At 41.0% G+C, this 22,019-nt stretch overlaps 1 protein-coding gene and 1 long non-coding RNA gene across 5 annotated transcripts in view; one reads left to right on the forward strand and one right to left on the reverse strand.

Annotated features, from left to right (window-relative positions):
- The window catches only part of USP24 (ubiquitin specific peptidase 24), a 65,739-nt gene extending 50,251 nt beyond the window's left edge, over positions 1–15,488 (reverse strand). For all 3 annotated transcript variants that reach the window (XM_054833384.1, XM_054833383.1, XM_054833382.1), the window contains exons 1-3: positions 15,018–15,488; positions 2,464–2,629; positions 1,415–1,482 (exon numbers count right to left, since the gene is read on the reverse strand). In XM_054833384.1, coding sequence (XP_054689359.1) covers positions 1,415–1,482; positions 2,464–2,629; positions 15,018–15,323 — 540 coding nt within the window. In that variant the 5' untranslated portion in view covers positions 15,324–15,488. The remainder of the gene's footprint in view (positions 1–1,414; positions 1,483–2,463; positions 2,630–15,017) is intronic.
- Positions 15,489–15,731: 243 nt separating this feature from the next.
- LOC129209655 (uncharacterized) overlaps positions 15,732–22,019 on the forward strand; it is a 342,277-nt gene continuing 335,989 nt past the window's right edge. For both annotated transcript variants that reach the window (XR_008578134.1, XR_008578135.1), the window contains exons 1-2: positions 15,732–15,890; positions 17,154–18,272. This is a non-coding gene — a long non-coding RNA (uncharacterized LOC129209655). The remainder of the gene's footprint in view (positions 15,891–17,153; positions 18,273–22,019) is intronic.

Raw genomic sequence — 22,019 nt, forward strand, 5'->3', positions numbered from 1 at the left:
AGACTGTTTTCGGAGCAAATGTTTCCTTAGAGAATACTAAACAGAGTCTAGTGTGTTTTTCAGATGCTCTTCCTGCACTAATGGCTTAAGAGTTAATTAGATTTGTAATTTCGTTGAAGAACACCTTAAATCACAGTTTATGACAGAAAATCAAATGTAGCAAAGCAAACTGTTTTCCATTTCCACGCACTAGTAAAGACTGTAACCTTTACAAAGAACAACTAATATGCAAATAACTTGTTTGCAGATTGAAGACACAACCATCAAATCTTCAAGTAGGCGTGCCACAAAGCTGCACTGATTCAGCTGTAATAACCATTTACCAATTCACACTTTTTGAGCTGGTTTCTATTGGAAAACAAAGAACATTTAACCATGAAGAGAGAGGTATTTAATGCTGCTTTCTCACCTACTGAAACATGTTCTCTAAATCTGGTCTAATGTGGTTGTTCATAAAGGACATTAAGTTTCCATCTGCAATTTTCTGCTAGCTGTGTCTGAACACAAGCAGTTAAAAAGTTTAATACTTTAAATACAATTACTTTTTGTACCATTTTAAGAAACAAGAGAGTATGATGCAAATATTTCAGCAAATTGTAATTCAGGACATTCTGAACTTAGATTTCTACAGATTATCCTTCTGGAGGAGCAATCTACACTGTTTATTTAATATACAAAAATACCAAGTGATTTAAAAGTATTATACGTAAAGTTATTACTCTAATAGCCAAATAGAAAAATAATTTTCCCCTTAAATTTTTATCTTCCTAAATATACTTATATATTCAATATTTTAAGATTAGGAATGAGTAACTTTTTAAAAAGTGTATACATGTTTTTATACATATGGTCTAAAAACTGGGCAAGAAATTTAGGCAGTACCCAAAATAAATAGAATAGTGGGAAGTAAATTGGTTTGGGGAGCTGCACAGAGAAAATTCACAATAACCCAGAGAAGAACAGCCAGAGGGGCACATTAGGCATTAAGCACTGAGGAGAAAGACAAATTCTAAACAGATCATGCAAAGAGGTAAGAAAGAATTTAGCAACCCTCCAAAGAAGGAGCAGAAAGAATAGAGTTAAAGGAAATCTGATTCTGAACTTGCCATTAACAGCTACAGACTGTGTAATGACTACAGAGCTCTTCGGTTAAGAGAGGGGAAAAAAAAAAAAAGAAAAAAAAAAAAAAAGAAAAGCTATGTGCCAGAATTGGCCAGAGTTGCAGAACTGGGACTTTGTATGATTTTAATCTAAGTCTATGTATGATTTTAATCTAGAAGAAGAACCTGACTGTGATTTTAATCTAAGAACATACTCACTAGTTACCGTAGTTTCTGAAGTCCGGATTACAAGACACGATTTCCACCATGAACAACATAAAGAAACATTGAATTGGTCTACTGTACCTACTCACCTTTTTAAATGCTTCAGGCATGCATCTGTCCATAAATCTCTTGCAATTTTCATCAGAATCAGAAAGACCTTTACAGAAAGGAGAGTGCTTTTTAAAAATATTTTAAAAAACCCAAAACTTTTTAAGATTACCTCACGGAGCTACTTGCAAGTTTTTCGGAACACCAACCAAAACCAGCAGTAATAAATGTGCTACTGTTCATTCATAACTAGCATGCTTTTTCAGCCACAAAAAAAAATTGTGAGTCAAGAGAACTTGCCTTTTAGAAATAAGAAGTTTCCCAATGTTCCACCTTTTACAACTTCTTCAAGCATTATTAGCACCATAAGTATTTCTCCCTTCGAAGTTTAACTTACACTAGCTTCAGATCATTTGTGATGCTTCACAGCCTCCACCCAAAACCAAATCTAAGCACACCCTTTTAACACAGGTTGGAAATAAAGCAGCAAACCAGAACCACCTCACAACTTCCATTCGTCCAGTGGATTATAGCTTCCTTTTAGCCTGTCATCAGGCATGATGGAAAAACTATCTTGCACTCTCGTTATGTATCAGTTGTTGGGGATGATGCCTCCATAACACTCTTAACCCCAGCCAAAATACTGAATACAGAAGAGTCAAATTGAGGTCTAATGCAGTATAAGCATTTCACTAGGGAAAAACAACAAGTTATACAAGCATGGTACAGCATGGATTTAGATGACAGCTTGTTGTTACGAATGGAAAATAACCAGCACAATGAAAAAAAGAGTCAGTAATTCAGCTCTGAAAAACAGTAATTCCTACAATCATTAGAACATAAAGAAACATGTGCTCCAATTTTTAAAAAAGCTTAAGTAAACAAATTAGAGAAAAAAAAAAAAGACCAACATCCTTTTTACAGCACTGGGTAGAATAGCTCACTGTTAACCACTTTCACAGCGATGTGATCATTCTGCAGGGTGCTAAGTAAACAACAGCAAGCTAATACGCAAAACATAACTGCCCACCATGCTGTCTATGAAATCCTTTGAACAGATAATCTTTATATGTGTAGAAAGAGAACTTACCTAGTCTTGCTAAGTAGGTGGATGCAATTAGGCACTTGCCTAGAGACTCTTCCCGCTTATAGGGTATGGACCAGTGATCTGTCAAAACTCTGCTCTCCAGTTCATACAAGTTAGTTGTTGGAAACTCAATACCTTCACCAGAGCAATTCCCATTTTCATCATTTTTCTGTGAATAAAAAGGAAGTTCAAGTGAAACATTTTCTCTCTCTCCTAGGCACTTTAAAGACTTTAGTAGCTTCAGAAAAAGTGGCTGTGCTTGTAACAAGCATGTGGAATTCACAACAACCCTGAGGCTGCTTGTGTTTTTCAAAGTAGAACTTAGTATTTCAATTTGAATTGAAGGGATTACATACCTTTATGTATTTCGTCTAGGTGATAACTACGTTTACATAACTAATTGCTAACTAATTGCCTATTTAAGTGGCAAATCTCGTTCCTTAGTCTATCAGATCCTAGAGCCAAGTGATAAGTACTTCCAGTCCCTGTGAGACTGCAGAGTACAAACCTTGATCTTCACAGATCTGCATATTAATCCTCTGTTCAACAACAACTGTAGAATATGCAATAGTATATTCTAAGGGAGACCAATTTCATCATGCTCTCACCCCATCACATTAAGAAACACAAGGCGCTAATCCAGTACATCAGGATTTTTTTTTTACTAGCTAATTATCTACAGAAAAATTTACATCTCAAATATAGTTGTCCAACAAAGAAACAATTGCCCTTCTCCTGAGGTAAAAATGAGCTACTGGAAAACGTTCTGGAAGGCAAACAGGGGAAAAGCAAGCAGATGCTTGCAGCTAAGCTTTACAGGTTTCCTCGCTAGTGCCACTAAACAGCAGCTATTTCTGCGTACAGGCAGAACACAGAATTAGCCCCATGCTCTTTGCTAAGTGCCATATGAGGTAACAGCCTCAGTAGCGCCAAATGAGAAAGCAGACAAGTTATCCATTTATTTTCTTTTGTTTATTTTTTAACTTCACATAGATGCTAGCTACCCAATGTGCCAAGAGTTCACATGGACTAACTTTCCCCACCTTCATCACAGGAGCAGACAACTCAGGCAGGAGAAAGGACAGAATGTCTGGATCAGGCCTGGCAGCAACCAGGAGTGACTGTCAGAGACAGAGGAAAACACAAGTGCAGTAATGGTAACAAGATCCCCCGAGGGAGAGGCCAGGGACATGTAGGGAGGAAGGACAAGCAGGAAACATGTTCCAGAGTTTAAAAAACTGTCAGGAAAAAGAACGGAACAAACAGAAAGGAATAAACCAAAAGAAAGAACTGAACTCAGGAAGACATGGTATACAAAGACAGAAATCAATGTATGCAGACAAGTGTGCTTCCAGCTCGCTCTCTGCACATGCTATTTGCAGGATTAGACCTGTTTATTAAAAAGTAAATGTGTCATGTTCACTTTCACAACGATTCAAAAATATTAAGCCAAGGAAACAGCAATTATATAGAGCTTGCCCTTTAAAGTTCACTGGTGCAGATGACGATAGCACACAGTGGTTGGACCTACTAACAGGCTCTGGAGAGCAGGAATAAAGTTTATAGGAACAGAACACAAAATAGCACTCAGAAAAACCCCAAGATGTCAGTGTTTGGGAAGGTGCCACCTTCCCCCAACCCTCTGCTAAACGTTTTAAGTTTGTCATTATGGGAAGCTGTACTTTAACAGACCTGAATATCAACTGTAGTTGAAACTGTAGCTGTCTGATCCAGTACTGTGCATGGAAGTCTAATGTGATTCACATCTAGCAAATCATGCCCTGTTTAAATACTTCAAGTTTTGGAGAAGAGATGTTTGAAGGTCTAAAAGAAAAGACATTGAAAGTGTTTAAAAGCAAAAGTTTTCTAGGAAATGTCCTGTTGTACTTATTAAACAAACAACAGTTAAGTTTATGGCTTTTGTAAAGGACACCCATCCAGAACACAAATCCATTTCCTGTAGAAGATAAATGCGCAGTTACAAAGAAAGCCCTTACAGCAACAGTTTGGGATACAATAATTAGTCTAATAAAGGTAAGCTGAGCAGAATAGAATATAAACACCCAACTGCTGTTCCACGTTTCAGTTGAGCCTAGACTTGTAGCAAAGGAAAGCAACATTTCAACAAGTGATTACAGTAAGTGAGCGCCAGTTGCTCCATTCCCCGGAGGAAACCACGCACGTTAAATAAAAATATCCATTGCTAACACTACCTGAAGAGGCGTAGCCTAACAGCAGTGCAGGCCTTCAACTGTTGCTGAAAAATTCCACCTGTTGTCCTCCTTTCCCATCTGCATCTAAGCAATGTTGCTCTTTACTGCCTCTTTCCACACAAGTCATTGCCCGTGTCCATAATACGGAAATTCATAAGGAAAGAATGAAATGACACGTTCTTCACTGCACACTCAGCTCCCACAAATAAGGGTATTTTCATAAATTGTGCCAAGGATACGTCTGGCCTGTTGCTGTACTGAGTCCACAAACAATGTAGTTAAAAGATGTTTTGGGGTTTTTTTGGTTTTGGTTGGGGTTTTTTTTTGGTTGTTTTTTTTTTTTTTTTTTGTTACACACACAAGAAATAACAACGGGTGTGGTACTAGGAATATTGTCCTAATAACAAAGGGAATTATTTGCATTGAAGCATGTGCCAACATCTTTGGCACATTCCACTAATTAGAGACAAGTTTTCTCGCTTGTCGGTTTTCTGCTACTAAAACCCTGCCCAGAAAGTATCAAGTTTAATTATTTATTAATTTAAGAACATATCACATACAAATAGCTTCATAGCTACTGTGAAACTTCCAACAGTCTCAAACGCCTAGGCAGTTTAAAACTCAAATATCACTTCAAACCATTAATAAATTTAGTACCTGCATTTTTTGAGATTACTGCTCTGTTCAGTTTATACTACTGCAGACTGAGTCCCATTTCTTACAACATTATCTAGTTATGAGTAACAGTCCCTTTAAAGACATTTGCTGCTCTTCCATAATTACTGTCCTTTTGTACAAGTAAACTGTTCACCATCCAACTTCTAAATCGATTTGTGTACTGCTCTTTAAAGCGAGGGATTTATTAACGGCAACTAGTAAGATGCAATGTCAGCTCAGCTCTTGCACAACCAGCCGCACAGGCTGCAGATCTCGCTCTGTTGACATTCACAGCCCAACACATCACAGCTCTGAACAGGTACCCACAATTAACGCTTTGTAACTAAGGAGCTAGGAATTGTCACTGCAAACTCTACTGACGCGGGTCCACAAGTGAAATAAAAGCTTTTAAAGAAAGAGTATGCTATACGTGAAAATAAATAGTACACAAGGCCATGCCAGCCTCCCAAAAATTGGTTTTCTGTGTCACTTCTGGGTAATTACATACTTACATATATATATATAAAAAAAATATAAACTCCCTCCCTTCTCTCAGATAGATGACTTAAGAATGGTGTCTGCCAGTTGATGATGACCTAAACCAGGACTGTGCAATTCTGGCTGAACAGACTTAATACTGAACTGGTATCTGAAATGTTAAGGATTTGTAGGGATATTCTCCATCAACAGAATAGTAAAAAGGAAAGAAACTATTCCTGGCAGCCAACGGGTCATCCAAAGATAAACTGTTTAAAAGTCTGCAAGAATCACCTGTTTTCTGAGATAGGAAATCATGGTGCACATCACACATCCTGCGACTATTCTCCATTCTGCAGCCGAAATCTTAAGACCAAAACACACTTGCTTTAACCTTTAAAGCTTTAAACCTTTAACATAACTTCCCATGCCTTCTGATATAGCTCTTATGACACAAAAGCCCTGAAGTTCCCCCCATTCTAACAGCATTACTTGACTCTTTTGGCTTATTTTCAAGGTGTGAAAATGCAGTTATGTCCAAACATACACACACAGGGTCCCAAGAGAAATATCCTCAATGCAATTCAAGATTTCCACTCTGGGGACCTGGCACCTCCCAGAGTTGTTTGCAAGGCTGAATAAACAAAAGTTGTTAAATATCTGATCAATAAAGCATTGCGTAAGTCTGTAGTATAAAACCTTCCATGGAAGACTAACATAGAACAAAGATTAGCCCTCACACAAAAAGTGAAATATAAATTAACTTTAATTGCCAAAAGGTCACAGTTCAAAGCTTCAAAAATGTATGCCTGCAGTATTCGACTAATTAACTCATCAAACACTGTTTAACTAAAGCCACTGATGTTTAACACATTGGTTACTTTACATAAAATAACAAGGAGTTTAAGAAAAGGTTTTGATGCTAATTGGCAGTCTTAGTAATGAAATTACAGTCAAATTATAATTTAAACTTGCTAATTTGATTTTGATAGAAGGCTACCAACAGAATTTATTATCACCAGAGCTAAGTCAAATTATGTGCTCCTGAATCTAGTATAACTTATGAAACAGAACCCCAAAGTCATGTTTCCTTCAACAAGAAACAGTAGCAGACTTTCTAAGATACCAGCAGACCAAGCACTTCCTTTCACCCTCATGCCTCTCTAATAAGTGATTTTCACAAAATGACCACCATTTTATAGCCACGAAAACAGATTTTTTTGATGCTTCACTGTATTGTAAACAAACCAACCACACCAAACAAAACCACCTCCCTCCCAAACAAAAAACCCCACCAAATGAAGAAACTGTATTTTGTTACTATGTACCTACAAACAGGACCAAATTTAATTGCTCTGAAAAGCAGTAATGAAAAAAAAAAAAGCTTAAACCTAGAATTAAAAGACAAAAATTCTAGGTGCATCTTTCAGTTTTATCACAGATATACTACATACTAATAAGGAAATCCATTTTTCAATGCTTCAGCTTCCCCAGCTATAAAGTGTCTACAGCAGTACTTCCCTCTGCCACAGCATGCTAGTGCACCATTCGTTAGTGTTTGCAAAGCACTGCAAGATGCTCAGGGGGAGGCAATGTAAGAGAAATACATCAAATACCCATAAAACCAGAGCATTTCCTCTGCTCTCTGATTTATTATGTCCACCAATTTGTGGGAGAAGCCATGAATCCTGAAGTCATGACTTGACAGTCCCTCTCTATCTGCCAGACTACTGATTAAAGTAGCTTTTACTTTCACACCTGGATGTCAATTCATTTTTCTTTTAATTAACTCCTAAAAGGAGGATATTCTGTTACCTAGAACTGAATCACAGGGTAAGAATTAAAAGGCTTTCAAATAAATCAAAGCTACCACCTTGCACTTGAACACACTAAGCATGTGGTATTGAGTGTTTAAAAAAATGGTTACATTTTCATACCTGTAATCTACTTGCTTTTTATAAACTGGTGCTCCAGGAGCTTGAAGAACTTCTTTAAACTCGTGTTAAGTGGCAGATGTGGGAACAAAATTGAAGAGTATTTCCCAGTTGCCTGTTCTTGCCATCAGATCAAACTCATTCAACCCACATTGCTAAGAGCAAGCCTGGTATCCTTTTATGAATATGACAATATTAGTAAGCCTCAGAAAATGGTGTCATATATGGAATTTCCAAATTATGTTTCTTATTTGGCAATAAGAAAACCCACTGTGATTTCCTAAATGTTTTACTGCCAAACAGGCATTTATTTGCACAGTATAGTAACAGTTTTTAACTAAGTCCTAAACAGATACAGCATCTTGCCCTTGCATTTTCATTCACAGGAAAATATCTGTACGCAAAATTTCTGAGTACAGCAGAACATAAATAACAAAAACCACTCCTATCTATCGCTAAGAGAAAGTAAGCTCGTTGGGGAGCTATATGGATGTTTTATTCTTTTTGCATAGAAATTAGGCTCTTTAGTTCAAATTCTTACTGTGCACTACTTTACACAAACAAATGTAGTCTTGTTGTAAGAAAAAATACTAGTATTTCATCATGTTAATGTAAAGGAATGTTACCAGTCAATCACTAAAGGAAAATAAATCCTATGTTACAGGTTTCACTTAACTGCCAGTTTGGACTCTTGCCTCACCATAAAGATGTCCTAAGGAAATTCTGATTTCTTTAGTGAATGTTCCCACAGAAAGTTTTGGACACTGACCTTATTGAAAGTAGTACAAGTGCGCTATCAAGAATGCATGGTTAGACTAAACCCTTCACAGTAGTTGTAAGGGATTATAACAAATCAACCACAAAAACCCCATGGCTCTCCCTCTTCCCCACCTCTCACAACCAAGAACTGTATAAGACTGGGAATAAGAACACAAGATGAATTTGAAAAATTAAAATAAATTCAGCAAAGCTAGAAATTAACTAGGATTTTTAAAAACATTGCTTGTACTGGTCTCCCTGATTTCCAGGGTGATGGTGCGATGTTACTAAGCAATATTCCCCAATGTACTTGCCTAGTTGTTCAGAGATAAACACAATACTCAGCGTTACAGCAAAACACAATAATTGAGGCTCTATTAATTCAAATGTGATTTTTAAAGATTCATTGAACTTAAAAAAAAAAAAAAGAGGAATACCTTTGCCCTTTTGTACTACTATTTCCATAGTATTTAGTGAAATCTGAGATTTGTTACAATCGCTTTTGGCAACGTATTTTAAAGTTTGATAACTAGTTGTAGGCCAGGAAGAGGTCACAGAAAGCACTGTTAAGAATGTCATTCTAAGGAACCAAGGAAAACACACTTATCTTGCACTTACTCTATTAGGATAACTACAAACAGCCAGAACTGAGTTGCTATCATTATTCCTCCCAACCCTTGAGTTTTCATAAGAACAAAACCTCATGTTTATATCCAAATAACTCAAAATAACTTTGTGTGGCATCAGATAAACATTGTGCTTTAATACACTAAAACAATGAATCACAAATGCTTAGCATTTCGGTACTTAAAATTAAGTCAATGCTTCTATCTTCCTTTGCCAAAAACCAGGCATTAATAGAGAAGTGCTGCAGAAACACTTGATTAAATATTTATTATAAGATTTTAGTGACCTAAGGTCAGGCTCTGGAAGGGAGAATTAATTCAATAACACTGCTAAACACTCATCTATACTTCCGTTCTATGAATGCAAACTGACGAGAAACTAGAGATAGAAACTAGAACTGACAAAGCTGAAAACTACAAGTTTGAATTCCAGTTCTATAATGTATCATTACAAAATTGAGATTAGCTAATCAGAAAAATCTTTAAATGCCTCTCGAGACTGCTCTGCTGGGCATCAGAACAAGAGAAGTCAGAACTGCTGTAGTGAGCAGGAAGATCAAGTGGCAAGAAACATTGCGCACATTAGCTTTTTTTAATTTATTTTAATTTGGCCGATGAAGCATAACTGAAACATACATACCAAAGACTATTCCTATGGCAGCACAAATACGTGTTTTTTTCAAAATAAGAGCTTACAAAAGAAACCGGCACTTCCTCTCCATCTTTGCTCTCCTCATACAAAGAGCTACTGTTCCTTAATCCAAAAGCAATCCAAATGATTTGCTGGAATTAACTTCTAACACTGGCTAATTTGTTTTTATTCTCATTCTTCCTCAGTATTTCACTTCCTTATTAAACAGCTGCTGCAAAATAGCACTGTAAACTGGGAAGATGACCAGAAAATGCCTCCAGAGAACATTATATCAAAGACACTTCCTGCCCAGCTGAGAAGTTGGCTATACGGAGTCGTCTCCTACCTCCACTGACCCCACAGGCATCACCTTCCCTGATGAACCAGTAATTATAAAGTGCTAGTCTGAATCCAAAGATTACTCTAACAATCACGTTACATGATAACGGCTTTATAAATTATTTGAAACAAAGCTTAAACTTAAAATTAACCAACTGTACCTCCCAGTATTAGCCCTATTTTCTCTAACTTCATGTAGCATCTCTACTAGTCTGTGTTATATCAAGAATGAAACCCAGGGCATTTTCTTTCAAAGTCCAAGAAAGCCTTAACGTAACCAGAATCTAAGTAGAGGTTCTACACCAGGGCGACTCATTTTTGAAAACAGTGATGCCGAAAACCAAGAGTGCTAAAATACCAATGCCACTTGACATTCTGATGGCAAGCAGCCAGGGATTCAATGCCAGAATCCACCACAGAGCTTTATTTGATTGCTTAATTGTTTTATGAGGCCAATTCCTAGACAAGCCACACTGTAAAACTTCCACATGAGAATGTCAGAAATATGCACTTTTGCAAAGCTCAATGCTATTTACAAGACAGGAGACTGATTTTAAATTTATAAAATTGTAGTGTGAAATCCATCTCATTTGCTTGAAGGCTAAATACCTTTTTTGTCTTTAAATACAGCTCCTTCCATTCAAGGAATAAAGAACTTCCCAAGCCTAATGTCCATGGTACTCCTAATAAAAAACCACACCATTATCCTTATTTTACACACTAGAAGCTAAAACAGAGGTTAAGTTACATACCCATCGTGACGCAGCACATTTGTGGCAGAGCTGCTTTCAGTACTGAGCTCTAATAATGAGGAGAGATAGGGTTGTGAACACAACAGTTCTGCAGCATGACTAGTGAGAATGTTCCTGGCACTGTTACTACAGTCGCTGGCCTGTTTCTTTTACAGAACCCATTCTCTTGAAATCAAACAGCAGCTCGAAAAGCAATCTTGGACAAATTTTATTATAAATCTTATCTAGTAAAAGCGGGTGCATATGAGCTTTTGATCCAGTTCAACCAAAAAAAAAAAAATCAAAAGAGCACATGCTAAAGGAGACAGGAATAGCTAGAAGGTAATATAATCCGTTAATCACAATTTACCCAAAAGGTCATAGTAATGACTCTCAGAAGTGGTTTAAAAACAAAACAAGATTGTTTTAGTAGAGGTTATACAAACTGCTGCTGTAATGTTCAGTACTTTCAGTGTAAGTGGGTTCCTACCCTTTACTGCAATTTTAGGTTCTCTGGTCACAACCCCCACACTCACTTGGCCTGTTCTTCTCCATCCCTCGTCCCCTCAACTCGTGAAATTCAGCACTTCTGGCACTCATGGCAATTCACGGACACACTGACAGACATTGTTATCACATTTGTTTATCTTAAATTATAAGGATTTAGCAGCAGTTCATGAAATAGCTTATCTGTCAGTCATATGAAAAGATGAACATACCATCCTTCCACACACACCCCACTCGGCAAAGAGTCACACCATACAAATCTGTATGTTGCCTAAAGAATAAGCACAGAAATCCCAGATTCCTGCCAAAATGCACTTATCAGATTTACTTCAGCTGACAGACGTAAACACAGAAGTTTCGCCAAACAGGCAAAGTTACCTCTTGTAAAAGCAGGTGATCTCAGCCTGTCAAAGTGGTTTGGCACTACACTGGGCAAAACTTCAAACCAACTGTAAACCTAAAGTTGAACTTCCTGATATTTCAGGAAGACTCCACAAATGAATGTGAAGCCCCCTTTGTATTTCCAGATTTGCCTTCCCTTTTTCTTTTAATGAGTTAAGCATGCTCATGCTAACTGCTAACAGCATCAGCTCCAGAGGCACACCACAGCTATTAACGTAAAACTCAATCAACTATATGCTCTTTGGAAGACGTTAACCTGCTGAAACTGAAGTTTCAGCCCTCGTGAAAATTAATTTATGTAAGTCTTCATCTGAAGTCTCACATATAAGGCATAGAGCACACACTGAGACAGCTCATCGCAGCTGTCTTGTTTCTGGGCCAGTTATTCCAAATTCAGGGTTCTGTAACATTTCCAGGCACCCCTGAAGATCAACAGTCTGGATCACTCAAAGAGGGTTCATACTGGTTTTATTATCTTATCTAAAGAAAGCATGTTTTTAACTCATATGATATGTATTTGGTTGCTGCATTATTCTCAAAGAAAACCAACAGACAAGCCTTTCTTTGATCAACATGCTTACTGAACAGAACAGATTCTAACATTATGTAATAGAAACCAAATAAGCATATGCAAACATAATGGATTCATTACTGATTAGGGAAAATGTAGAGTGTTTAATCATTCATAAATCTATTCTTAATGCATGGTAAACTGTGCTCAGCCAAAATAAAGAATGTAAATACAAAGTACAGACCTGTTACACACACTTCTTGGAGAATGACTAGAGATTTCTTCTTATTTTTAAATTAAAACAAAAATCTAATCCTATCTTTTGTTCATGAGGAAGATTACTAGACCAGAAAATGTTATTATGCTCTTTTGATTTATATGTTCATGTATATTATTGATATATAAAATCCAAAAATCAAACCAAAAAACTAACATACCACTACCTCCCCACTAAGTAAAACTGGTATGATGATGAGGAATACACACTCTAAGAGCTGTTAGAAAGAGAGATGGATACTGAGAGGAAGAAACCCAGAAATAACATCTGAATTACCACAAGCTAGCATGGGCTACAATATGTTTCAGCATAATGTATATGACTACAATGAATAATACAGCTATCTGTGCAATGATTTTCTGTACAGCTTCATATGCCATAAGCTTGTGCTGAATGGAAAACTACTTACTGATTAACCACATAAATAACAGCTGTAGTTTATTAAATGTAGTCCTAGACTACATTTGAAGAATAAAAAAAACCTCCAAGAACTGATCAAATATATTTTATAAAAGGGGGAAAAAATGATATGTCAAAAGCTGCTAGGTTGTACTGCAGTATTAAGACAAATAAACACAGTGAAAAATTCCAAGTCTTAAGATTTTTACAGGTATAACTCTTATATTACAAGAATATTGTTTTGCATACATGTGCAGGAGTTGACTGACGCCCATATGCAAATGAATCCAATCACTAAATTAGGACCTGAATTTATATAAAATTTAACATAGCAAGATACTTCAATCCTTCTGAAATGCCTACTTTGTGGATTTGCAGTCATTTGCCTACATTGAAATGTTCTGGTTTCCCTCCTGTGGGTTAACAAGAACACAAGTCAAAGCCAGCAAGAAAATGAGTGGCAAAGGAAACTATAACACGTATGTAAGTTTGATTAGACATACGAGCTGAAATAACAGCGAAAAAGCTCCTCTTGGTCAGAGTTGTCCAAGTGTCATTTGTAATAAGGAGGGCAAAAAAGTGCTTCTCTGAAGTTTACACAGACAGCTTCTCTTGAAATGTCGCACTGACAACCCAGATTGCCCCAACCATAACTATACCTGATAGGAAAATCCACCCTCTTGATGGCTACAGAGATCTGAATGCAAACAAGCACAACTCTCATTCACTCCCAACCCTTCGAAGCAAAGGCTGGAAACCAGCACCCTATTGCTTCGATCAGTGAAGTTAAACAGCGACTCCTCTTCTGCACAGCACACATGCCACCCCACAGATAGCCTTACTTTACTAGCATACATCATCAGCTTATATGAGCTAAGGATCTAACCCAGTTAATTCAGTGATCAGGATCACATACCTTTATTCTGCAAGACTGGACTTCAATATACTGAGGCTATGGATACAGATGATCTGTGCAAGTGTAGCTATGTACAAGAATATATGTGCATGTATTCTTCATACATATATATTTATAGATACAGACACACACGTACACACAAAGATACCACTTCTAGTGCCAGGAAATCCCCATGATACTGTTCACTGAAGCCTGGAAGGATACATGAGTTTCCCTGGGTTTATTCACGTGCTTAGGCACCTGCTTCTCGAGACAGAGACTATGCAAGGTGGCCCTTTGGTACCACACAGCAGGGCTGTTCTGTTCTCATCCCCAGGGGTTCCATAGTCTGGTCACTACTAATCGTCTCTTTTCATATGAGCACTCTGGGAAGTTTTGGAAAAAAGATCTGGAGGAGGAAAAGGCCTTACAGCTAAGTGCCACAAGGCAGCAGGGAAAGCGCCATAAGTGTACCTGCTGGCTGAGGAGTTCTGAGTTCTGGAAGAGGATGGAAGAGAGAAAAGAAAAAGGCAGGCAAGGAGGAAGGAGAGGAACTGAGAAAGGCTGGCATTCTCCAGTACTTCTACTTCAGGTCTATTTTAGAACACAGCTATAATTTAAGTTAAAACGTTTGTTTTGCAAGTATTTGAACTCACTGCATTCCTATTTCAGAATTTATGCCTAGCTTACCCAAATAAAACTGTATGCAAAGTAATACCCAGGCTGCACTTTCCTTCACATTGTGCAAACAGTGAAAAAAAATTAGACAGTTGTTAGTCACTCGGATTATGCAAGAAGGTACGGCTGGGGGGGTGGGGAGAGAAAAAAAAAAAACCCCTACGGTAGCCACGGATTCCTAGAATGCCAAGGAAAAGCCTGACTGCTCCTCACTTTGCAGCGACCGCAACGAACAGCCCCGGCGCGCACTCCACGGCACCGAACGGGAGGAAGCCAGCGAGGCGGTCGGGCGGTCGGAAGAGAAGTCCCCGGCCCGTGGGGTGACGGGGCCGACCCCGCGGGGAGCGGGGGCTTCCCTGGGGCACCCTCCCGCGGGACCCGCGCCCCGGGGGGGACGCCCGCCCGCCGGCACCCCCGCAGCAGGGAGGCTCCCGGGGAACTTCCACTCGCCCCGGGGGGAGGCCGGCGCTGACAGGAGGCCGGCCCCGGGGCAGCGCGCCCGGGGCAAGGCCGCAGCTCACCTCGGTCTCCACCACTTCGTGGTAGGCGGGCGGCGGGTCGAAGCCGCCTCCGCCGCCGCCGCCGTCCCCGTCGCCGCCGCGGGGGCCCTGCCCGCCGGCGGGGGAGCCGTGCCCGCCCGGCGGGCCCTGCCCGCTCTCCATGGGCTCGTAGCCGCCGTAGTGAAGGCCGGGCCGCTCGTTGGTGAGCAGCGCCACGGCCTCGTTGATGTCGTTCTTGGCCAGGCGCAGGGCCTTGCGGATGGCGGCCGCGTCCGAGAAGCCCATGCAGAGCAGCGTGGTCATGTGCTGCTCTTCCTCGCTCTCCATGGCCGCGCCGCGCCGGGCCGGGCCGGGCCGGGGGAGAGGGAGGAGGAGGGGGGGGGGGGGTGCGAACCGAGGGGCGCCGGGCTCAGGCGCTGCCCGCCCCACGCGCCGCCATGTTGACGGGAGCGCCTCTCCCCTCAGCCGCCGCCGCAGCGGCCGCCCCCGCCCCCCCGCGCGCGCCCTCACACACGCGCCCCCTCCGCCCCGCCCTCAGCCCGGAAGCGGCGGTCGAAGCCCGGCTGGGGAGCGCACGCCGGGACCGCGTCACGTGACAGGGGGAGGCGCAGCCCGGGCATGAATGGACTGGCGGGGGAAAGGGGGGGGAGGAATGCGAGGGAGCGGCCGTCGTCCTAGCAACGGGAACGGGTGGGCGTGGCCCGTGAGGGTCACGTGAGGGGGAGCGGCGTTGCCAGGGGAACGGGACCCCGGCCGGAGGGTCGGGCCTCGCCGCGGCCTGGCGGTACCTCAGCGGCCGGGCCGGGCCGGGCCGGGCCTGTGCGGCGGAGCCCGCCTAGCGGGAACCGGGCTGCCAGGAGGAGGCTGCCCGGCCGGTCTCCTGCCCCGCTGCCGGTAGTTCCTCCTTTAATTACGGCTCTTACTAGTGAATAAGTCCCGCAGGGGCACGGCCGGCGGGGCGGTGACTGGGTTTTCCCAGCGAAACACGAACAGGCCCGGGGGGGAGCTAGGCAAGGCGGGAAAGTGGGCAGGGGCCGGCGCACCCGGTGGGTGTCTGTGGGCCGGGAGCGGGCAGCTGGGGCAGGCAGTGGGCAGGTGTCCTTCTCTGAGATGATGAGGGGCGGTTTTAATGCGAAACGAAACCTGGCCCCTGCTGAAAGCTCCTGCCCTGCCTGGGCACCCACTGGTAGGTGGCAGCTGGGCAGCGAGTCCTCGGATGGAGGAGGTGAGCTGTGGAGCTTTGGGCCTGCCCGAGTGGAGGATGTGGGTCACAGAGTACACTGAGAAGTTACTGTCTGCAGGCTCAGCACTGCCAGCTTCCAGCTTATTTCTCTGTAGAAATGTGTTCTTTAAGTGTGTAATATATCCTGCTAAAAGACAATAATTACTGGTCTGGACTTAGGGGGTTTGGCCACCTTTATTTAACCTGGAAAGAGAACATGTATAATTTTGTATACATGTTTGATAAATAGCAAACAGAGATGCAAATCCACATAAAATGAATCAGAGTGCAATCAACTAGCAAAAAAATTAAAAAAATTAAAAAATTGCTAGTGCCCAAAGCAGAAAATCAGTTGTATATATTTCTTAAGCACAGTGAACTCTGGTACTGCATAAAAATCAGTAGATCTGGATATCCTGGCAATCTCCCAGACAAAATTTACCACCTCATTTTAATAATGTCTTTTCTATGTCCAGAGAGGAGGAGGAAGTAGGAAACAGGTAAAAGTTTTGTCAAGATCAGTGCTGGTGTCTGCATATGTACATTTGTCTTTGGAGGCTCGTGTTTTCTGGCAAACTATTTTGTGTTAACGGTTGCTGACATCATTGAGAGCACCGGAGTTAAGAATCTAGCAAGAGCTGTCTGAAGTCTTAGATACAAATCACATTCAGCAAAAAGGAAACTTTGAAGTGTAGGGGACACCAACAGTATTTAGGTGTCTAACCTACGTGAACTTTCAGAGCTCAGTGTCTTGTCCCTGCTCCTGAGTTTGTCTGTAAAAAAACCACAAACTGATGGTTCAGTCTGTTGGACTGGCAGGGTTTTGCGTTAATTTTTAGATTGCAGTATGCCACCAGTGGTCTCATAGTCCTTATATAGTGACCCAAAAGTTAATCACAGCTCCTTCATCTCTGATTTTTTTTTTCCTTCTGTAGGGTGACATTCAGTGGAATGGAGGTAATGTGCATATGACTCTCAACTTTGGCTTCTGGATCTAAGGAAGGTCTTTCATTCATGGTGATCTCCAGTTATAAAAGAAACTGTTATGGCTCAAGCTTGGCAGGCTTCAGAAAAATTCCGGCACTTCAAATGCATTCAATTAATATGCTGAATATTGACTCACTGCTTACTCACGTGACCAACATTTAAATTAAACTTTCTCATTTTTGAAGCATATTATAAATAATGGTTTAATCCTCACAGCTTGATGAAGTCAGTTGGCATCATTTTCCCCTAATAATGGAAGAAAAGTTTGTAGGAAAAAGTAATATATTTTATTAGATGTCATTATTGCTTTCAGGTTTATTTCCAGGAAGTGCTCCTGTAAATTTGTGCTGAGCTAACTAATGAAAACATACCAAAAGTAATGGAGGAACTGATTGTAATCCCAGGTGACTAAGAAAGCAGTGTTTTGCCGTTAAGTTACCTATACACCATAGTCCAGCTGTCCTGAAGGAAGTTTGAAGGGAATTTGAATTCACCAATATGTAAGGGTAACACTTGGACACAGCAGCTCAACATAACTGACAGTGAGGTGTACTGGTCCTAAAATTAGTTTTTACAGACTTCACTGACTTAATCTCTCTTGAGACTACTTAAAGGACAAGATTTTACAGTCCAGCTTAGTGAAGGAATGGGTGCATCTTATTCTAGAAGTTATTCAGCCTGGAAGTTCCAGTTTGCAAATGTTTTTCATGAGTTGTCACTTCAAGAAAAGTTGCAGGGAGAAGCATAGCAAACTCATCTAACTGAGAACAAGAAAAGTGGTGAGTCTTTCCTGATGGGGCACCAGGAGGTGCAAGGAGACAAGGCAAAGAAAGAAATTGAAGGGGGGAGCAAATATCCTCAAGATCTGCCTTTGGATAACTTGGAGTTTGTGCCTGTGTAGTTGCCAGTTTGATATGACACATTTACTACTTATCTGATTGTGCTACTTTATGGGACGTAATTTCTTTCTATGGAATGCATCATATGTGTATCCTGAAGCACATCTGGACACGAGGAACCACTATGTTACAGAAAAGAGACATTTTGGAACAGAAACTACTGTTTTGGTAAGTGGTCATGCTGTGACATCGAACCTGGCTTTTTGGGTTGACCATGGTGTTGCCAGGTAGCCTAAAAATAGTTTGATGGAGAATTGCAATGACTTCTGCAGACATGTGGCAGTAGGAGTGTTCGGTTAACTTGTCTCTTTAACTGAAAATGCTTTTATGCTTTTCTTCATAAGCCTGTTCTAAAGCCAGCCCTGTGTTTACAGCCCTCTCAACTATTTAAACAGCGAATGCAGTGTTTTCCCTCAGAGAAACAGCTGTATTGTTCTGGTGGAACATACACAGGCAGCAAACTAAGAGGTGACTCTCTGGCTTGTTGAACTTGGAGGTTTCCCTTTTTGTTTACAGCTGTTGGGGAATTCCAACCAAAATCTCAGATGTAATCGGAAAACATCCTTTGCAACCCTGATTTTGTGTCCCTCTTTGTTGTACCTTCGCAGCCACCATTGTTTATATATATACTTAGAGGCTTTGATAGAAGGGAATGTAAAGTTTATTATTTTGCCACCAAATCTTTAATTTCATGCACATGTTTTACTCATGATAAAAGAGCATCTTTCTTGTATTTTGTTAGAAGCACCATAGGAATATATTACCAAGGGAAGCTTAGTACGAGCTAAAACTTACTTTTCATAAATCTTTTATAAATAATGACTAAATATGGGAAATCAGGACAAAATTTAATTACAGGGCTCCACCACTGTATGGTACGTAAGCGCAGGAGTTGTAGGGAAACTGGAGTTACAGTAGCTAGAAGAAATTCCTTTGCAGTTGTTGCATGAATGAGGAGTGTGCGTGAGCCTATATGAAACCCAGCTCCTTTGTTTGGAAGGGAAGAACACATTTTTTCTCACTGATGTTAATAGTTTGGGATTAGGCACCTAATATAGTTGGATTTTAGGATTATAAGAAAAAGCTTCTGTCCTATCTGCCAGATGAACAGAAACACTCTTTACAGGCTGCAGGGTAAATGCTTTTTTTGTAGACTTGAACTACATTAAGAGAGGAGACAGCAAAGCAAATGATACCTAAAGAAAGAGTATCTGAGATATTGCAGAACCCAGCTTTTGGATAGTATTGCAAAGAATTAATTTAGGTTTTCTGGAATGACTTTATCCTCCCTTCCCCTCTTCCTTTCCTTTTATTCCTTGTCCCACCCACTCTCTTCCAGTTTCCTGCTTCTGCTTTATTTGTAGCTAAATGTAATAGGTGGGTTTTAAGAAAGTGTCTCAGACACCAGATAGTGCAAATCCCCCTGAATTATTGAAAATCACATTTCTTATATGTAGATATTGATGAATGGTGTTTGATTACCTCTTGTAGAGGGGTTAAAAGTATTTGTGTAGTGAAGAAGGATGTAAACCCCCTGAAAAGTACAGTTGCAACAGACAGATAACAAGACGCGTTTGACTCCTCAGGTAGCTGTGCAGCCTCACACAAAACAAAGACTTTAGCAGACACAAGAAGTGTGTGAGTCTGTTCACAAGCACCAGCTGACAGATTAATGCAATATACTTTCAGACTTTGTCTACGCTAGGAATTTTTGCTGCCTTCACAGCTTTTGGCCACCTAGAAAGGAGCGTAACTGGGGTAGCTGCCAAGGCAAACCCTGCTGCCAGCAGTGATTTGCAAAGAGGCGGTTTACCTTAGTTTCAAGCTGGAACTCATGTACACTAGTAATCGTAATTACAATATTTAGCTTTAATACAGTGCTTTTAAGATGGGTATCTAACAAGCCTTATAGGGGGATGGATGGGTATCATTAGCTCCTCAACGTGTATTAATTTTTACAACTGCTACAAACTGTAGTGGGGTTGAAAGGGAAAGAAGAAAGGTGAACAGATCTCGTGGTGTTGATGTGCCTCCTCCAGCAAGTCTGTCCCCGTTGTTCTAGCATCCAAAGGGAAGAGGAGCTGAACCATGACTGTTTTTTCTGCAGCAGAAGCTGAGTACCCGCTGGTCTCCTGAATACAAAACTGAAGTTTCATACTGTTTCCCTTGAATGGAAGCAGCATGACATGAGCGTGAAAAGAGTTGAACAGTATGTTAAGGGAAACACAACTGAAAGGAGAGAACAGTTGACTCCAGGGGTTGAGCAGATCTGCCCCCTCTGCTTCACTGTATGGGTTTTCAGCTCTTCAACTCAGACCGTTTCGTGGGTCTCACAACACATCTCCACAGCTCTGGGCTGGAAAATGAAACAATTGCAAGGGGGTTGTTCATTCTTCCTGAAACAAGCTTCACAAGCTGGAGAAAATGAAGGCTAAGGCTGAACTTTAAAACACTAAGATGCAGAAATGCAGAGTGAAGCCATTCAGCAGAATCAGATTTGGAACAGAGCCCTGAAAAAACCTGCAGTTATGACTAATGCATTTTTAATGTGTGTGGTTGTAGGTAAAATCACTTCTTTAAAAGATCATTTCTCTCCCTGTGTTGGTTACAGTTCTTTACTGTCATTTTAGATGAATGACGTGCTGACATGTGAGTTCAGTGTCAGATGAACTGCAATGACAGAATTATTTCTGATTCTGGAGTGGCCCTGGCTGAGCTGCTGGCGAAGGGGAGAAACAATACAAACAGGATATTCAGTGTCAAGCTGCAGCGGTACCCTGAGAGACCCACCCAGGGGCAGGCACTTGAATGCTCACTCTATCCTTCAGCCAAATTAGCTGAGGAAACTTGACGTAACAGCAGACTGCAGAGCTCAGTTTGTGCAGGACAAACTCATGCAGTGATATTTTAGAAGTGAAACAATCTGAAATGGAAACTTCTGGTGTTCTTGTTACACTGTACGAGTCTGTGAGGCACCACGGAGTTTTACAGGGCAGCCTTTGGGTGCTTTTATTTGGTCCTCAGATCACCCCAGCCTTGCTTGCTGATCCCTTCTCAGGGAGCCCTCCCATCCTGTGATGCAGAGCCACTGACATTAACACACTGCTGTAGGGAGGGGAGATGTGGTATGACACTCCGAGTTTGAGTGTCATGGCTGTTGTGATACCAATCCAACGTTTACAGGCTTTGCAGTCTTCTTATAATCAGCAGAGCTGTGAATAGGAGTATGAATTCAATGCAAACAAGTGAGAGACTGTGGAGGGGAACAGCATGGAGACTCCGTTTAGGAAGGTGGAAAACAGTACAGTGAATCCAGTGCTGATGGGATATGCTCAACTTATGGACTACATTCGTCTAGCTAAGGACAGTGCAGTGTAGCGACAGTGCTTGTAGTAACATGCAGTAGTCTGAGGGTGAAGGCTGTTTTCTGTAGTGCGTGTCTATCTGATATCCAGGAACAAAAGCAGTTGGTGTTTCCCTGGTGTAGGCTGAAATGTGGCGCAATGTGATAGAGCAACAGGGAACTCCTTGCTGGCTTTTTGTCCTGCGTGGATTCCTTTTGAATTAGGTTTTGACCTTTAAAGCAAGACCTGTTTCTTCAGTTTCTCATTGTCTGAATTCTGCATTGAAGCTTGAGAAACAAGTCTGTGAGGCTGGAGGATTTTTTTAAGCTGTAGTTAGTGAAGCACAGAATAGGTAGGAAGGAGTCTGCTGAGGGAAGAGAATCACCAAATAAAAACTGTTTTACAGATCTGGTGCCTTTATTTTTTATTTTACTCTGTTCCACAGCAACACAGGCCTTTGTGGTGCTGGGCTTAAATCAGAACAAAAAATGTTTTATATTAAAGACTGGTCTGCAACTCCTCTCCTGATCAAAACACCACCTTGTTTGCCCTCAGTGATGTGGAAACCTGA

Source organism: Grus americana, chromosome 8 (assembly GCF_028858705.1).
Source record: "Grus americana isolate bGruAme1 chromosome 8, bGruAme1.mat, whole genome shotgun sequence".
In the NCBI taxonomy this organism is placed as follows: domain Eukaryota; kingdom Metazoa; phylum Chordata; class Aves; order Gruiformes; family Gruidae; genus Grus; species Grus americana.